Source organism: Clarias gariepinus, chromosome 9, assembly GCF_024256425.1.
Source record: "Clarias gariepinus isolate MV-2021 ecotype Netherlands chromosome 9, CGAR_prim_01v2, whole genome shotgun sequence".
NCBI lineage: Eukaryota > Metazoa > Chordata > Actinopteri > Siluriformes > Clariidae > Clarias > Clarias gariepinus.
The window spans coordinates 20,003,098-20,023,290 of NC_071108.1; the positions used below are offsets into that span (position 1 = coordinate 20,003,098).

The 20,193-nt window shown below is 36.9% G+C and overlaps 1 protein-coding gene across 1 annotated transcript in view; it reads right to left on the reverse strand.

The window, feature by feature from the left end:
• Positions 1-20,193, reverse strand: part of gcn1 (GCN1 activator of EIF2AK4) — an 88,947-nt gene that overhangs the window by 59,547 nt on the left and 9,207 nt on the right. Inside the window, exons 12-26 of the mRNA XM_053503670.1 lie at positions 19,797-19,847; positions 17,025-17,123; positions 15,903-16,076; positions 15,594-15,746; positions 15,330-15,422; positions 15,169-15,244; positions 12,576-12,735; positions 12,274-12,463; positions 4,458-4,582; positions 4,168-4,346; positions 3,882-3,975; positions 3,689-3,802; positions 2,247-2,445; positions 1,933-2,082; positions 601-782 (exon numbers count right to left, since the gene is read on the reverse strand). Coding sequence (XP_053359645.1) covers positions 601-782; positions 1,933-2,082; positions 2,247-2,445; positions 3,689-3,802; positions 3,882-3,975; positions 4,168-4,346; positions 4,458-4,582; positions 12,274-12,463; positions 12,576-12,735; positions 15,169-15,244; positions 15,330-15,422; positions 15,594-15,746; positions 15,903-16,076; positions 17,025-17,123; positions 19,797-19,847 — 2,039 coding nt within the window. The remainder of the gene's footprint in view (positions 1-600; positions 783-1,932; positions 2,083-2,246; positions 2,446-3,688; positions 3,803-3,881; positions 3,976-4,167; positions 4,347-4,457; positions 4,583-12,273; positions 12,464-12,575; positions 12,736-15,168; positions 15,245-15,329; positions 15,423-15,593; positions 15,747-15,902; positions 16,077-17,024; positions 17,124-19,796; positions 19,848-20,193) is intronic.

Here is a 20,193-nt window from a genome sequence, read left to right on the forward strand (position 1 = left end):
ACAAGAGCAGAGTTGCACGCAGTGTTTTGTTTCTTGTGGCCCGAGGGCATACCTGGTACCGAAACATCTCATGTAAGAACATAAACGAAAGGTTTTGGATATATGCAAACAAAATCTGGAGGAATACTCCAAGTAAGGTAAGAGTTTCTTAAAGACAATCATTACTGATGATGAGACATGGATTCATCACTACGAGTCTAAAAGTAAACGGAAACACCAACCCAAAAAAAAAATTCAGCTGGAAAATTGATGCTTATAGTTTTCTGGGATTCTCGAGGGCCAGTATTGGAACATTATTAGGAACAAGGTTCAATAATCCAGTGCTCATTTCAGTGAGATGCTTGTCAACGAGCTGAAGCCTTCCCTTCAGGTCAAAGTGTATTAAAAAACAAGGAAACTATGTTAAAAAATTATGCATTTGTCTTTTCTAAAAGTTTGTTTAAATAAATTCTACAGCTACAGAGTGCGGATAAATTTTGACCTCGTACATCAACAGCTGAGACAAAACAGAAAAATATATATTCCATGATAGCTGTAAAAGCCTCTTTTTTTTTTATTCTACAGCAGCAAGTATATGCCTTCTCTTGCCATTTTGTCTACCTCATCAATGACTCCACCAGCGGCATCATTACTGGAGCGCAACTGAGCATGTGTCCAAATGGTCTGTAGAGCTTGAGTCAGCATGTGTTCTGCTTCCTCAGAGGTGTTGCTATTTATGCTGAGGATGGCCTGCAGGAGTGGGAAACAGAAAGAGAAAGCTGGTGCAGACAAAGGGCGTGCATCTGTAAAAAAATAATAATAATTTTAGCACTTTGGGAAATTGGTCATGTTTTCCACATAGCACATAAAATACAGAGCAACAGACTGGGTATGGAGATGTTTTTACATGACATTACATTATGGGGAAATCTAGTTGGCTTTTTAATGCCCTAGCCAATGAAAAAAAAAAAAAAAAAGCAGGATTATTAAAGGTTTTTTTGTACTTGCATACTGAATGTCTAAGAATGACAGATTTTTTTTTTTTTTTTTTTGGCCATGCCACTGGTAGAGCCTGTGGTAAATCTTAGTAGATTATTTCATGACTAAAATAAATCAATTAACAAAACGTGTTTTCTAGTCCAAAAAGCCCATGTCAATGTGTAGGTACATTTATATGGAAACTAATCTTTCATTAATTAAAACGGAATAAAAATTTATGTTGGAAAAGCCTCAAACTGAACAGTCTGACCAGGTTAGAATTCATTTTAAATCGGAAAATATAGTTGCAAGCAACAATAAGCGGGCACAAGTACTTTGTGCCATCGTCACCCGGCGCACCAGAAAGACAAAGGGCACAGTGAGCACATGTATTTAAAGGCGACATATCAATACCATTATGACAATTTTAGAAAGGGACAATTCTATGTTTAGACATCCAAAAAGCCCCAGATGCTGGGGGAAAAAGCATCATGCCATGATGTCACTCAAATGTGATGTCTCACAGAAAGTTATTAACCACTTTTCGGCATACGTTTAAGGCATCATCTGACTTATTTAAGAGAGAAAAAAAAAAAAAAAGTCATCCGCAATTTTGCATCCTCAACGTCTTTAGATCATAGGTTGTTGGCGATCGTATAAATTCCATAGGAGGAGTACATCCAAATCCAATGGGTTGTTTTGCAAACGTCCCCAAATAACTAGAAGAACAAGATGGCCCTCACACACTATGATGACATAGGGCTGATGTCAAAGTGCTTGGGCCCTAAAAAGGAGTGGGGTAAACTTTTGGTAATCTGTTTAGTAGGAGAAAATATGACATCTAAACAAATTTTAATTGAAGTGAATAAATATTGTTCATGAAAATGTTGCTGGTAACGGAATGATGCACAATTACAAGACTGAAACACTTTAATGGAAAGAATCTTCTTTTCTAGTTAGAGTATTTGGTCTCACCAGTCTTTCCCTCTCTCTGTGGCACTGTGTGCATGTGCAGCAGTTGGACAGCACGATGCATAGCTGTGTTCAGGTCCTCTTGAGACCATGCTGGATCCAGCACACATTCCGGCTTCAAAAGACGCAAGGTCACATGACCCACAAGAAGAGCTGGACAGTAACAAAAACACCAAGACGACCAACAAGAACATGCAAATTTAAAAAATGTTAATTTAGAAGTCTGAATGCAGAACTGCATTACATGCACTAAAAAGTATGGTGTCCAACAAGAAGGCTATGCTCTGCTAATAATGGACAAAAATGGGACTTTTTACCCAAGAAATGCAGCTGCTTTTGCAGGACACATGTGCCAATATGAAGGAAGGTTTGGCGTACATGGGGAGCAGCTAATGGTGAATGCAGTAAGGGCAGGAGCACATGAAGGACTCTAGGAATGTGATGGGAAATCTGAGGAGGGTGAAGAGCCATAATGGCCTCCAAAAGCCCAACTGTACCCTGCAACTCCATGTCCAACTGAAAAAGAGAAAACTAAACTTAGAAGCTAGATTAAAGAAAGCATAACCTAACCTTACTATCCACTTTATCATGAATGCCACTGTACCTACACATTTATGCAGTTATCCAATCTATAACCGATTATTTATTATTACCATTGTATAAGATAATCTAATCATGAGGCATCAGGATGGAGCAAATAAATAAATCGTACAGATGCAGGTCAAGAGCTTCTGTTCTTTTTCACATCAACCATGTTACTTTGCTTGCAGCATGGATATTGATGTCAGATCAACTGGTTTAAGTATTTTATAAATCTGGTATTATAAAACCAGCCAATCAGGCCCTGAATGGAACCCCAGCTGATAAAGCAAACTATAGCTGGAAGTCTAGGAGTAGATTGGTCATACTTTCAGGGGGTAGGGGTGGCATGTATGCACTCAAACCAATCATAGGTGTCTCAAGCTCAGGAAAAGAAAGCGTTTTGCTTGTGTGTTGTGTCACCCCCTAATGGTGTGTGAGCACCAGTTGGAATTTGGCTGGTGTCGTGTTCTTCAGATGAAGTGGTAGCTTTTACCTTCCCTGGTTGTCACCAGTCCCTTCATTTTTGTCTTTGAATTAATTTGTGTATAAAAGCTATGTCCAGTAACCTGGAGCGATTTTTCATTTTGTGATTTGTTTAGGTAAGAGAAAGTCATGCAACCATTTTTCCAATTTTGGTATTATATATGGCATAATATTTCCTTACTGGTAATAAAGTAACTTTAATATTCCATGTCTTATTATAAAGACACAATTAAATGTTCCATTAACAAAACATTTAAAAAATTCTATTGTGTCAATGATAATTCTAAAAAAGAAAGATAATCAAAATAGGTCAAAATTCAAATCAAGTGAGACATGGCCAAGGACATTGCAATTGGTGCATCTCTACCTAAAACTTGTGCCTTTTGAGATATGCATTTGAACTTTTATACGCCTGTGTTTAACCACATAATTTATTAACTACAATTTGCCTAACACTGTCTCAAGTGCCCCAAAACTGATTTTAAAATGGCAGTAGCTTAACTAGTGACATGGAATAAAGATTTGTGCAGTGTAAAACAATATCATATACCATGATGGCACATAATATAATAAACTTGTGTTGCAGCATCTATCATGATATTTAGCTTTCGGGCAAATTTTAGATTTGCAGATTCAGATTAGCAATTTTATGTAGAATAAACTTTAGATACAGTATCACAGAAATCATCATCACCCCAAGTATTTTTTTACGAATAGAGGACTCCTTCTCCAGCTGGTTCTGGATCATCTCCCTTTGTTTAGTAGTAAGCTGCACCTCATCTTTAATTCCTTTCTTTTTTTTGATTTCCTGAAGCAGAGGCAAAGTAAAAAGTTAAAACTGAACAAAATGAATAAAACACAGTGATATTAAAATAAAAACAATTTACCTCTTGTAGCTCAAGTTCAATTATCTGCTCTTTGAAGGAATATGCCTTGTTCTCCCTCTTCATGTTGCCTTTTTTAGTGCTCTCCTGTTGAGTGCTTAAAGAGCAAGATGAGATTACTATATGTAATTTAAATATAAAAAACATTGTGTGGTAAAGGTCTAACTAATTTAATTTATGAATAAGGATTTAAGATGAAGTCAATTACACTAATTTTTAAACAAGAATTCAAGAATATTTAGTATAACCAAAGGAATGCATGCTTTACACAAATGTTTCCCATCCTTACCTCATGAGGATACTCTTGTCATACAGCTCTCCCTCTGGTGTCTTCATGATGCTGTATTCCTGACGCGTCACCTCTGTAAGTAATGGATTGGACAGCCTCTGGATCACATGGTCCATTACACAAGGGAGTAGCTTCCCTGGAGAAAGGACTGACAACTCCCCAACTGCATTTCTTACATCCTATAAACAGGGCAAAGAAGAAGGGTTTGGGTAGGGCTGGGAACCATTTTTTTTGTAATCTTATGAATAAATAAAGAAAGAAAAAGAAAGTCAATAAATTGAGAGTCACACCTGTCTGTCAGCATTCCCCTCTAATAGCAAAGGGAGAATTGCGTGCAAATTCTGTTCAATGAACACAGCAGCATCCATCTTCATGCTGGACAACAGCAAAGGCCACAATTTTGATTTGGCAGCAACTATGATAAGAAATAAAAAATATATACGTGTTATATTCAAAAGGTGACCTTAGGACAACACTGTAGATATTATTCATGCATCAGTAATTGAAGAAAACAGGAATGAAACCATCAGAAGTACAGTACTGTGCAGAGGTCTAAGGCAACATATCTTAAAGTTCACAAAACCAATGAATATTTCCAAACATAACTTAATTTAATAAATAATTAACATTACAGAAGAATATATGCATGCGTATAAAGAAGGCAGCATATATACCCGATCAGAAGAACTCGGGCCTATTCTTCAGCATGAACAGTGAAACCTACCAGCTATTTTACTTATAAAAGTGCACAATCATCATTCATATCATCATTGCTGATTATTTTCAAGCAAAGTAGTTTCATACCAAATATTGACTGTTTATTTTATTACTCTTTAGTGTTCTTTATAGAAGTTTCTTTTATGTAGAAATTTTTCAAAGGCATTTGCATGTCCATAAAACTTTTACATATTACTGTAAGTATAACAGCTAGGTTTTACTGAGTATGCTGGAGAATATCCCATAGTTCTTCCGGTTTGTTACACATATACACATTTTGCATAAAGGCCTATTATTAGCAATTGTCAGTCCTCTGCTTCAATCTCCTGGTATGGCTGTTAATTCAAATTAATGCAGCTAATTGATTATAAGACAACCCTTTTGCAAATGTGCTGCACAGCTGAGAACTGTTGTACTAATAGAGCAAACAAGGGAACATGGCATTCTTCAGGTTAGTTTAGTATATGTACATCAATAATTGTTTTTGTTTACAGGTTCAAAATGGCCAAGAAAAAAAAGTTTTATTAGAGACCTGTCAGTCTATTGTTGTCCTTAGAAAGGGAGGCCATTCAATGCGAGAAATTGCAAGGAAACTTAACACTTCTCATATTGCTGTTAACTACTCCTCCTTTGAAGAGCAGCACAAACAGATAGTTCCAGATAAAGATGTCACACCTTGTTAAAAGCACCTTTATCTTGTCACAATTATCACCTAATTAATGCACCTTAATTGTAACTTCTTTTTTGCTGCTTAAAAGTTGTATATTATGTGAACTGGCTGCTGTAACGATACAATTTCCCTTTGGGATTAATAAGGTTGTCTGTTTATCTGTCTGTATCTATTGATCAATCTATCTTACAGGTTCACAGCTGGCAGCTGCAACAAATAGTACCCGTCAGCATCAACAGTGAAAAGCAGACTTCAGAATAGTGCACTTAAATTGCAGAGAAAAAGCTGCATCTCAGAATTCCCTCCTACAATAAGATAATGACAACTTTAATAATGTTGTGGGAGCAGTTTGACTGTATGGTACAGAGGAAGACTCCATTAAGCCAATCCCATCTTGTGGTAAATGCTCCAGGATGCATGGGGTGAAGCTTTATCAGATTATCTTGAAAAATTGACAGCTAGGATGCCTATGGTCTGCCAGGCTGCAATTCCTGCTAAAGAAGGTTTCTTTGATGAAGACAAACTTTGACAATGATCAAAACACATTGATCATTTCCATCAAAAACATAATTTTTAACTTTGACAAAATGTCAGCATGTCTTGTTCTTTTGCTATATTTTTGAATATATGTATGTATGTATGTATGTATATATATATATATATATATATATATATATATATATATATATATACACACACACACATACATACGCGTTATTCAACAGATGACGTAGTACATTTTTTAAATGTGTTTATTTTATTTTATTTTTTTAATGCTAACTATGGTTCTATATGACATGCTGTATCAGAAAAAACAAAAGAAACACAATGTGATGTCTGAAGACACATCGTTAACACACTGGCAGGACAAGCAGTTGTCTTTTGTAAATTAATCCAGTGCTCAAGTTTTAAAGGGTTAATCTTTGTGGTTTTTCTTCTTCCTCAAGAGCATCCCATTTACAGAGTGAAAATTTGTTTCTCTGCAGAGCATGTGCAACCATCGCTACCACCTTCCTGTACTACTTACTGCAGCTGGCATCTGCTCTGGCACTACTACTCCCATACCTATTTATTCTGTCCGCGCAAGAGTGAACTGTCCGCTAGTACTTAATCTAACCCGGGAGGCAGATGTACAGATTTTCAAAAGAGGTGCACAAAAACTTGTTACATATTCTGGGCCCTCCCAAGCATACTCCATGTGTGAGAAACACTGCCCTGTATCTCCCTTATAGGTCTGTCTTTTTTGTTGTTAACCTAGATATTTCTCTGTTATAAATCTAAGCTATAAAATGTTATTTATTAATTTCTATAAGAAATATGTTTGGAAATCAACTTCCGGTTATGGCAGCCAACTGAGAAGACGTGACTCGTGCCGCTCCGCTTCAACTAAAATAATTTTCTACTAAAAACACTCGGGATTGTACTAAAAAACTGGGCAGTATCGTCTGGCAAGAATTGCACAATGTCGAAGTCAAGTAAATTAAGCAAAGTAAGCGGCAAATCTACAAGGAACCCGAAGAACCGGGTTTCGCGTTTGCGATGAGGCGCAGAAAAGCACAGAAGAGAAGGCAGAAAACGAGGCCAACAACAAGGAGACATTTGAGGGCAAAAAGGCAGATGCAATACTGGCTGCCATAAACTCCATGAAAACCGAGTTCTCTTCAAGGTTTGATGGAATTATGTTGGCAATAGAAAGTTTGAAAAAAGATATGAGTGACTGCAGTGAGCGAGTGACGCAGGCGGAATTGCGGATTGCGAGCACAGAGGACGAGGTAGCCCACTTGCAAGCAAAAGTGAACAAATTAGAATCAACGAAAGAGTCTAGAAGAAAAACTTGGACTTGGAAACCAGATTCCGCTTAAATAACTTAAGACTGGTGGGCCTGCCGGAGGGAGCAGAGGGACAGGATTCATGTTCCTTTTTGGAGAAATGGATCCCAGAGGTGCTCGAAGGTGTGTATCTTCCGGTATCTTAGAGTGCACAGAATCAGACCAGCGAGAGATGCCAAGGCACCACCAAGAACATTGATAACGTGCTTCCTCAACTACAAGGACAAGCAAGCAGTTATCGCGGCTACACGGGCAAAACACGACATTCAGTACAGGAACTAGCAAATTCGCTTCTACGCGGACTTGGCCACTGGAATACACCAATTGAGGAAATAGTTCAACCCAATTCGCCAGAAATTACGCGATTTGGGGATCCGCCATGAAATGATTGATCCAGCTAGGCTGTTGGTAACTTACAAAGAACAGACTTGTACATTGAAAGCAATAATGGGAGTCATAGTTTTTTGGGGGAAAGTGGGAGATTTGGAGTTCATGTTCAGTTTGTAGGATGTACGTTCAAGCATCCAGGTTTGGAATGTTTTCCTGTTTTTTTTTTCCTTCTTTGTATTACAAACATATTGCAGGGTAATCTTTTTTTTTTTCTTCATATTTTATTCTAATTAGTTAAAGATGTCTCAAGGAGTATCTCTTAAATTTGTCTCATGGAACTGCAGAGGTCTACAACAACTTAGAAAAGTAAAACAAGTTATAAATAAATTAAGAGATATGGATTCCAAAATAGTATTTTTACAAGAAACACACCTATTAGAAAAGGAGGTATTGAAGATAAGGAGGAGATGGCAGGGTAGTGTATTCTCAGCATCGTTTACATCACAGGCCAGAGGAATCATGACCTTCATACATGGTACAGTCCCATTTCAAGTGAAACAAGTAATTAAAGATAAGTTTGGGAGATATTTAATAATTCAAGGTTCTTTAATAACAGAAAATTTAAAATTTGGTAAATTTGTATGGTCCTAATATAGATGACCCAAAATATCATGTTGTATAGAATATGTGGATAGGAAATTAACAAAGGATCCAACTAGATGGCAATTTCAGTATAAATGGTTACAAGATGAAGAATTTGTAAAGTATATAGAAACACAAATAGAGCAATTTTTTAAATCAATACTACTCAAACTTTGGCAATAATAAGATTGAAGGCATTTAAGGGCTTTCTTAGAGCACATATTTGTTAGACTAGCTCAAAATAAAAAAATTGTGCGAGGAGAGGATAAAATTGGAACAAAAAACTGAATCACTACAAGAAAATGTTTTTGAGAAAGATGATTCACAAAAACAAAGTGAGTTAATGATTTTGAGGGCTAAATATGAAAAGATGTCTGCTGATAGAGCCGCTTCCAGTCTTATGAGACTAAAACAATCATTCTTTGAACAAGGAGATAAAGCAGGTAAACTACTAGCATGGCAAATCAAACAATTAGAGGTCAAAACACCAATTACAACAATTATAGTTAATGGAAAAGATGTAGTGGACCCTATAGAAATCAATAAGGCCTTTAGAAGCTACTATGAAGAATTATACGATGCAAAAAATTACATTAATTTAGAAAATTTAAACAAGTTTTTAGAGGAATTGCCTATACCTAGGCTTTTAGATGAACAAAAAGATGACTTGGAAATGGAAATTAACAAAAAAGAAAGAGAATGCTATTGATAGCCAGAAATCAGGAAAAAGAGCCGAAACAGATGGTCTCCCGATAGATCTGTATAAAAAATTAAAAAATAAATTACTAACTCCATTACTGAAAATGTTTATGGAGGCATTTTAAATAGGTAGCTTTTTACCCTTTATGACTTCAGCTTTGATAATTCTTTTGCCAAAACCAGACAAAACTCTTAATAAATGCGAAAATATGAGACAAGTTTATTAAATTCTGATCTTAAGATAATACGTAAACTAGCAAAAGGTTGCAAAGCTTATTGCCAAACATTATAAAGATCAAAATTGGTTTATAATGGGAAGGCAGGGTTTTCATAATGTATGAAGGGTATTAAATATAATTCATGCTAACAAGGAACAGGCAGACACAGCACTGTTATCACTAGAACCCGAAAAGGCCTTTGATAGTTAACCCAGTGTAAGTATGTATCCAATGATGTAAACTTTAAAGCACTTTTTGTAAGTCACTCTAGATAAGAGCGTCTGCCAAATGCCAAAATGTAAATAGGGTCGAATGGCCCTATCTTTTTAGAGTTTTAGAAAAATTTGGAGTTAAAGTAATTTATAACAACTCAAAGGCAGAAATTTTGACTAATAGAATTATCTCCAAACCAATCAAAATTAGCAAATTATGTCGACAAGGATGTCCGCTCTCTCCTTTGTTATTCACACTAGCAGTTAAACCATTAGCAATTGAAATACGCTCACCTCAGCAAATCAGCGGAATAATAATAGGACAGACAGAAGAATATCTCTATATGCTGATATTCTATTTTTGTCAAATTTGAGTAAATCTATTTTGGCTGTTTTACAGCTAATTAAAACATTTGGGGATATTTCGAGATATAGGGTAAATAAAACAAAATCTTCTATATTACGGCTAAATATAAGTGAAAGTAGGAACCCAATTGCAAAGGTAATTCAATTTAATGTTGTGGATTAGTTCAAGTATTTGGAAATAAAAATTTTGCCACAACTGGAAAATATCGCTGATGCTAACTATAAACATTTAATTACAGAAGTCATATATCAATTGACAGATGGAGGTTAGCAGTATCTACAAGAGGGAGAATTCATATTTTTAAAATGAATGTACTACCTAAACCAAAAAAAGTTAGTACTACAAAAGAGACTCGCTCAATAAAATCAACTACACATTGGGATTTTTATGAAATTTTTATAGATTCTTTGCAAAATATAAAAATAGACCTCTTATCACCCCATCTTAGTGTGGAGGAGTCGGCTAATTTTTTAATTCTGTGTGTTTGGATACACTCGATCAGGTAGCGCCTCTTAGGCAGGTACATATAAAGCACAAACCAACTCCATGGTTAAACGGACAAATTAGGTCCCTAAAAAGGGGATGTAGAAGATGGAAACAGAATGCAAATCTCTTATAAAATGTTGAAAGTTTCGTTGTCTAAATTTCAACAGGCTGTAAAATCTGCTAGGACGAGTTTTTTTTTGCAAATGTTATTAAGAAGAATCGCCAAAATCCAAGAGTCCTTTTTTCAACAATTGATTCTGTGCTGAATTATAAATTAGAGGCACCTGTTGCTTCATCTATTGATTTTTGTAAAAGTTTTTTACACTTCTTTGTCGATCGCTTATCGGAGAGTCAGAATAATATACAGCAGTGTACATATGTGCCTTTGAATCCACTAGAAATCACTGCAAACCTATCGCAACTTGAGCCTATTTCTATTGTTACTTTTAACGATATTGTTTTTAAGCTAAAGCCTACTTCTGCTCCTCAAGATATTATTCCGACACCTCTGTTAAATCAAGTCTGAATCGGTCGGCCCATATATGGTTTCTATAATAAATAAAAGTTTACTTTCAGGGATTGTGCCCGAGTATTGTAAAAATGCTGTAGTTCAGCCTTGGTTGAAAAAAAGAAAATCTGAATAAGAGTGTTCTTTGCAATTATAGACCAATCTCAAAACTTCCATTTCTGGCAAAGATTTTAGAGAAATGTGTTATGACCCAACTGGAGTCATTTATTGATGAAAATCACACCGGTGAAGTATTTCAGTCGAGTTTTAAGAAGCATCATAGCACAGAAACCGTGTTATTGAGGGGTTTTAATGATATTTTGACAACCGATCAAGGGAATGTGACTGTTCTATTGCTGCTGGATCTTACAGCAGCGTTTGATACGGTTGACCACCATATTCTGATTTCCCGGCTTGGAACATGTGTAGGCATCTCTGGAAATGCCTTAGATTGGTTTAAGTCCTACCTCCTAAATAGACGTTTCTCTGTTTGTATGGGTGAATGTACATCAATTTCATCGACTTTATCGTGTGGCATTCCACAAGATTCTGTTTTAGCACCACTTCTAAAAATAAAATAAAATCAGGAGAATAATATTGATAAACCCCCACTTTTGTCATTAGAAAAAATTATGACAAGGGATAACTTGAGAAAGGGCATCATATCTGAATTTTTATTGTTAATTGTTATTCTTATTGTTTTTAGTTGTTGACAACTAATTCACCAGAAAGTTCAAAGTATAAGTTAAATGCATGGCAAAAAGACTTGCAATTTGGGTTTTTAGATGAAAAATGGGAAGAAGTTTGTATTAAGGCTCAAACTATGTCCATAAATACGCGTCTTAAACTTATTCAGTATAAATTGATAATGTGGAATTGGAACACCGGTGGAATTAAATAAATATAACAAAAATATGCAGAAAGTGTAAGGAAGATAGAGGAACTTTTTCTCATTGTATTTGGCAATGTAGAAAAATCAAAATTTTTTGGCAAAATATAAGACTCATAATTCAAAAGATAATCTTAAAGGATCCAAAGCTTTTTCTGTTGGGTTTATATCCAGAGGAACAAAACTATAGTAAAAAAGAAAGAGCATTTATAGACCTCGGCTCGCTTTATGCCAAGAAATGTATAGCTCTTAACCAATGGTTAAGACAAATGGTATCAAGCCTTCCATTAGAAACGATAACTTACAAGAGAGAAAAAAATATGTTTGGAATGTTTGGATTTTGTACATCATAATGCAGACATGATAAAAATATAGAACAACTGCATGTGAACCTCTCTAGAGTTTTACTTAGAATTAATGTAGGATTTTTTTGTAATCTCTTATATTTGTCATTGAATAATTAAGTACAGGCCACACCTGGCCATGAAACCTATTGTTTTAGTGATACAAAGAAGTAATAATACAAAAAATTAACAAACCAACGGAAGGGTGGTGGGCCACAAGTATGATATCTAGGGCCAGTTTTTCAGCCTCCCTGAAGTCATTCCACTGGCCTACGGCTGTGCACAACACCCTCAAAGCCTCCAAAAAGATTTTTGGAGGGATATACAAGCGGCCCAGCTCAGTCCACTCTCCTGTCTCATTCTGAAGAACCTCTGGGGGAAAAATCTAGAACAGACAGGTTACGAATAATTAATGAATTAATTAGATAATGAATTTTATTTAGTTAATTGATAGAAGGTAGTAAGCTCATTAGCAAACATTTTTTGTTCGTTCTGACCTTATGTTTGTTGATGACAACACACAGTTCGCCCAGAAGGCCATGGGCAAGGCTAGAACTACCCAGTGAGGAAAGAAGTTTCTTTACACTCTGATGAGCACGCTTCCGTACATCATACACTCGACATAGAAGCACAGCCACTAGAGCCCGATGGTACATCCTAGAGAAGATTTGCAAGATGATGTGGTTACATGCAAACATTTAAAGCACAATTTGGTTACAACGTCTACAGCTACAACCCCAAAAAATAAATACATAAAAATAATTAATACAAAACATAAAATAAAAATAAAATTAAATTAAATGTTATTTGTATAGCACTTTTAACAATGTCATTGTCACAAAGCAGCTTTATACAATCAAAAGAATTATTTAAGTTTGTATGGAATTTGAATGTGTATGAATAAAAATGGTCAGATAGTTCCTGATGGGCCGTGGGCGACAGAGGCAAGGAAAAACTCCCTGAGATGGTAATAGGAAGAAACCGGACTCGACAGGGAACCCATCCTTATTTGGGTGAAACAGATATCAGGAATTGATCTGTATTCATACTGTGTGGCAGGCAGTTTAGCTATAACAGTTGATGTTAAATGATGTCAATAAAACAAATTAACCTGCACTTTACTTTAAAAAAAGGAAAAATAAATCCAGACAGATAAATGTTTCCGTTAGTGTTTGTTACCTCAAAAATTTTGAAAATAACAGGGATAGCCCCAAATAACAAAAATTTACAATTTCAGTAGCGGGTGTTTCACCATTTGCTGCAATGACAGCTTAACAGCAACGTCTTATGCTCCTCACTAGCCTCATGATGTTGCTCTGAGGCAATGCATTCCACTCTTCCACTTCCAAGTGCTACATGCAGTCACATGGGGGTGGGGTACGATCATCCAGTCTCTGCTTCAACTCGTCCCAGACGTGCTCTATGGAGTTCAGGTCAGGAGACATTGATGGCCATAACATATGAGGCACTTCAACTTCCTGAAGTCAAGCTGTGACAATTCTGCCACAATGTGGTGGACCATTATCATCCATGAACAGAAAGTTGGGGGTGTGCTGGCGGAATTGGGGGATGATGAGGGGTTCTATGATGTCTCTGAGGTAAGAACGTGCAGTGACTAAGCCATGTACAATAACCAAATCTGTTTTGCGCTGACTAGTGATGCCTGCCCAGACTGTTGCACCTCCTCCACCAAGGCAAACCCTGGGGACCATGTTGACTTCAGCGTATCGCTCACCTCGCCTTTTCCAGCAAAGCTGACGACAATCATTTCTGTGCACAGGAATGATGGACCACTGCTGCATTGTCCAGGTCACATGGTCTTGTGCCCACTGCAAACGTTCACGGCAGTTTCTTGGTGTCAGTGGAGTCACCTGCAACCATCGTCTGGCTTTTAAGCCAAAGCGATGGAGATGGTTGCGAACTGTTTGTCTGGAAACCCTAGTAACCCCTTGCATCTTGTGAACGGGCCTGCAGCTGTGTGGCAGTTGCATAACAATGTCTTAGTGCATAGGTCCTTAGGTACTGGTCATCGTTGCGGTATGTCATTCGTGGCAGACCGCAACGATGGGTCTGTCATGAACTCTGGCAGTAGTTCTGTGTCTTGATGCAAGTCTGCTGATGACACTTTGAGACACACCAAGTTGACGAGCAACATCTGACTGCCTGCCACCGACCTGAAAGCGCGCCATGGCCAGGTGGCGCTGCTCGTCTGTTAAATGACGTTGTGTGTTCATGGTTGTTTGAATGATGAACTTGGAATAACTTAATGACAATACCATCTTTTTATACCCGTAGAACATCAGTAATTATTGTGTTAAAGGTGCGAACTCTCCCTGTCTCTGTCTCCTTTCCCCTCTCCCCCCTAACTCAAGCAGATACATATCAAACGTTCAACTGAATTTTCGAACCAATATAATATTGTTATAATGCAAGGGATTTAAAGAGCTGTGGGAAAAGTAAATAAAAAAAAATTATAATAATAATAAAAATAAATCACATTATAACATGGCCTTGGCCAGAAGAACAAAACATTATATTAGGTTCACACACAAAATAAGATGTTTTGCACGCACACACGTTACAGTGTTATAGCAAACAGTACACACGTGCATGGACGTTGATTATACCAGTGAGACACAGTATAGTATTATTCACCTACATGGCACAGTTTCACCTACTCTGTGAATTACACTGTCAGGTTTAAAGAGCTTATTTATTTAAAACAAACATTTGCGCTCTTTTTATTTCTTAAGACTTATTTTTAAGTAACTGTTCTTCAAAGTAAATGGATCTGTCAATATATTTGTACCAGGAGGTTATGCCAATTCATGGACAATCGAATCATCAGTTTACAGTGATCTTCTCATGCTTAAGTTTATGCATTTCTTCATGCACAAACAATCCAACATGGTTTTGTTATTTTTCTGATCATGTGGGGGCAATTTTACACAGGTTTCATGAATTAATCTGAAATTTGCATACATGGAAAGCTGACTACAGACACAGCGAAGTTAAGGAAATGGTAAGAATACTGATGACTTTCTATCAAGACATGAGGCATGATTTTAGATATGATGAAATAGAACTGACTGAGCCTTGCTGTTGTTTAGCCTCTGCGGCTGGTCCAGAAACAGTCTCTCACACAGCTGCAGGACAGTGCACAGCGCTGAGAAAAAGAGACAAATAAATCAATTGAAACATATCAGACTGCTGATCCAATCTATTAATCTGGGACTGTCAATGACACAAACCTTCCTCATTGGCCTGCCCAAGAAATTTCTCTGTGGCAAAGAGGGGTTTTTTCTCATCCAAAATCAGGTTCCAAAAGGGGGTCAGTTTAGATTCTAAAGAAGCATCAAATCACAAATACTCACAGTCAGAAATAATCAAATTCAACAAGTAACACACACAACCTCAAATCAAAGTTTTAGTTGATGTCTTTTTTGTTGAAAATATAATTTCACTTCACAATCATCTTTTGTGCAGTTTAAATTCCCAAACTCCTAATGCCTCACCAGGAATTGAGTCCAGAATAGAGAGATGACATAACAGGACCGAAGCTGCCACAGCTTCATTGAGAAGGGCATGCTGGGAGCTCTGAGCAGCCGCTTTCTCTACCACCTGGATTAGGAGAGGAACGAGATCTATGGCTTGGCTCAAGGTGTCTCCTATAAAGAAGAAGAATACAGAGAGGGCAAAATTCAAAGACCATCAAAACAACTATTCACACCACTGAGTATGATGTACAGTAAAACTAATTTATAATTTTTACGAAAATGTTTTAGACACGCTAAAAAACACACAAACCAACTCTAATTGTTAACCTTTAAAGGCTCTGAGCATAGCCTGGAGGTAGGCATGGCGCACGGAGGAGGTGGAGGACTTCAATGTAAAGGCTTTCTTAAGCCAGTCTCTGAAAGCAGCTGGGACCTCTGCATTCAGACATGCCATCCAGTATGACATCACAGACACAGCATGCACCAGTGTCCCCTCATGTACTATGAAACACGCACAAAATCAAAGAAATATTTACAACAACCTAAAATTGTACAGGCATGGCACACACATCATGTCTAAACAAGAGGCCTTAATCTAATCCTGTCCATTGTACACTCATACACAAATAATTCGAGTTTAGGAGTCTGTGTCAAGTGCCTGTTATTGGATGGAGTAATAAGTGATTACCATGAGAGAAAGTCTTTGTTCATATGATTTCTCATATGGCTAATACAGACATCCCAAACAGAAGCTCCCCGACACCCGCAAATCATGCACAATATCCATGTTTTGGGAGTGAGGGAGAGCATTTACATGTTTCACCCTGTGGTAAGTGAACCAGTAACTGTTCTTAGTGAATTGGGCTTTACATTTCACCTCTTCCTCGATCAGTTCAGTCGAGTCAGTGCCATGGGCGAGTTATCAATTGAGCAAAGATGCCAAATGCACTCCATCTCGAGATAAAAGTAGTCCTGCCAATTAAGGTAGTAAAAATAAATGCAGTTTTGCTCGCTACATTTTTCAATGGTCCATGGTGGGTTTATTGGTTGTAAAACATGATAAAGGAAGTTTAATTGTTTGATTGGTTCATTAACATTTGATATGCAACATTATTTAAACTAGCTGGCTAGCTACTACTCTGGCCAATGTGATAAGATTGATGTGATAGTTCTTTGAATGTTAAGTAAGAGGGAACTTCGACAGTAATTTGTGCCAAAGATATACAACGGATAATTCTCTACTTGATAATATCTGACATTAAAATTACCAACCAAAAATCTTGTATGGGCCGGGAAGTAAATAACCAAAGATTTTAGCAAGTGAGCACAAAACCAAGGATGCTCTTGCCACCGTGGCTGAAAAAAATCTAGGGCGAAAAACTGCAACCATGTGATGGGATTGCACATGCTAAGTTACACTTGAGGTCCATTGCAAAAGATGGTGCTTACCTTCCTGCTGCAGAAATGGGATAAACTGCAGTACAACCGTTGAGCTTAGTGACTGGCTGGAGGAACCAGACACTGAATGACAGCTACAACTTTTAATCCCTGCACACAGAATAAACAAAGACTGGAGTCATACAATAAAATCAGTGAGGCTGGTAAAAGAAAAGTTAATGAGCAATGTAGTCATTTGTGGCAAAAGTTTCAAATGAAATTCAAAAGCAAATATTATAACAAGGTTAAATATGTATTACAAATGCAAATATTGTGAATTAAAACAAAATACACCCCCCCTCCCAAAAAAAAAAAACTATTTGTTTCATACTTGCATTTTGCTTTAATTCTTTTTCCTGCTGATTATTCTTATGCACATTTGCATTATTCTTTTACTATTACTTTTTTTTTGCAGAACTAGGGATGGGTCTTAAATTGATCAAGTGGATGAACGGTCAAAAAAAAAGGGATATTTTGTGGTCAGAGAAACATCCTGACTAATCGTTAGGGGATATCACTTTAAGGCTTAATAAAATCTAATTGCAAAATCTAAAAAATAAATAAATAAATAGAAAAACTGTGAGCATTTCTACATGTATAATGTGAAGAGAACTATGGATTAGGGTTAAACAGCTGTGTGAGGCTGATCTGAAAAATACTTCAATTTGGTAGGGTCAATAAAAGGATAGTGGTTTACTGTGGGTTACTGGAAAAAGGTTATGTGGTCTAATGGGTCTACAGGGCTCGAAATTAACTTTATTTGGTAGCACTGGTGCTCCCAACTTCAAAAAGTTAGGAGCACCGGCTAAAATTTAGAAGCACCCACCAAGAATTAATGAGCACCACAACTACAAATTGTATATTAACAGATTTCTTTAATTTGAAAACAACACCAATCAACACTAACAACAAACAGCTACAACAAATCACTGAAGCTTTACATATCCTGTGGCCAGGATTTGAAATTCAGTCTTCTGGCTCGCTGTCCCTCTGACATCCATCTTTTGACAGAGGCTGAAGCATCAAAGGCTTCCAAAGGAGGTCCCTCAACGCTGATATGAATTAGATCTTCTACTGTGTTGGGGTGGGCTGTCTTCTGCATCCAGTTGTGGCATGACTCCCCAAGACCAGCAAATGCTGACTTAGTGGCTGCATAGATTCCTAAAATATTTCCCACTAGTTTAATACATGTTTAAATGGGTCTAACATCATTAACACTTTAACAAACAAAGCCATTTATAATATAAAAACCAACAAACACATTCAGTAAGACACTCAATACAATTTTTAAAAGTTAAATTAATATAGTAGACTAATTTACGACCATTACATACATTATATATATATATATATATATATATACACACACACATATATATATATATATACACACACATATATATACACATTTTATATATGCGCAATACCAAATCAGCTATTAAATAATTAGAGAAAAAGAAGAAACAACTCACCATCAGCATTAGCATGTTCCACCTCAACATGCCCGATGAGGATGGCTGTTGACATAAACAATCACGCACTCCTTGACAGACAGGTCAGTGTCTCCATCGATCATGAATGAGATGTACTGGGCTGATGATACTTTAACTGCAGTGTTCTTTAGGAGGGTATCTGCTATTACGCCGATTATATTGGCACATGACTGGTCATTTGCAAATGTCATGTTAATTGCAATACTGTTCTTTTTCATTAGCTGCAACATGGGTTTAAATTTAGTAAAGGCAAGCTCTTCTTTGGCGATAGAGTATGCCGTGTTAAATTTTACGTTCAGTTCTGCCAACTGCGCGAAACGGCTGGCAGTATCCTATCGATTAAAAGCCTCAACGATCGAACCTGTTGAAACTGAACTTTTTGCTACACACTTGTCCCGACATTTCTTGTGTTTGGCACTCTCACTGTGTTTGACCAAGCTCTTGCGCTTAAAGTGCGTAGATTCAGTGACAAACGCTGTGTTACCTGCAAACTCCGTCCCACAGGTTTCACAGTGAATGCAGTGCATAGAGCCATTTTCATAGCGGAGCCACTCAAAGTCTTTCAGCCATTCCCTCAGAAAACTGTACGCCTTCTTTTCGGCTGGTGAATCAACATTCACTACGTGATCACTATCACCAGCGCCATTATTTGTAATGTTATGTGGTTTGCAAAAGAAATCAGTCAGTGTTCTTTTCATTTTCCCTCTTCCTCACCTTTTTAAATTTAAATTTCCCCGCTGTAGTTAGCACCGTCACCTGACTGAGTGATTGACAGCTATTATTAACCAATCTAAAATCTCAACGGCAGAACGTCATCATATCAGCGCACAGAACACATACATACTGTTAACGTTTTAATCTGTTTAATTTGTAGAAAAAGTAAAACAGGTCGCACGGCAACAATTACAAGCACTCGCACCATTGCTCCCAAATATATTTTGAGGTCGCATAGATGAAATTTCGGGAGTATATGCGACCAAAATGGTCGCAATTTCGAGCCCTGGTCTAGATTTACCCTGTTCCAATGTGATAGGTACATCTCTTGACTCATTTTACCCTGATTTACCCATCATGCCTAGCCTACCGTACAAGCCTTTCTGTTAGTCATACTGAATGAATAATATTATGTTATACGTATTTTCATAGAAAATAATCTCTAATGACAAATTCACGAGGACATTATTATTTTTTTATATTGAGCATTTAATAAATATATGTTTCCTTTCACACAGATTTGCTGTTCTCTTATTCCATTTAAAACTTTTGGCAGAACATTAACCTGAAATCATACCTGACAGTATGTTAATTTTTTGGGCCACTACAGTGAGTTTTCCCTCTGAACCTGCAAAGCAAAAAAATTCAGATTTGAAACAAGAAAAATATGTGTCTATATCATGTGTCATGTGTCTGTAACATGTACATGTTTATATTTACATAATAAATTGACATGACAATATTAGCAGAATGACTGTACAACATGTGTCTATAATGGAAGAAATTCCCAATAAAATAAAAACAGGTGAAGTGGAGTAAAGTTTTTTTTTTTTTTTTAAGCGACTCTGACAAGGACTAAATTATGGCCTGATTAATGAGTCAGACTCCAAACTTGACCTCCAAAACTGCAGCTCATGTGGATCTGCAGTGATCAGTACCTTTATTGGGTTCTGAAACCTGTCAGTACCAGCGTT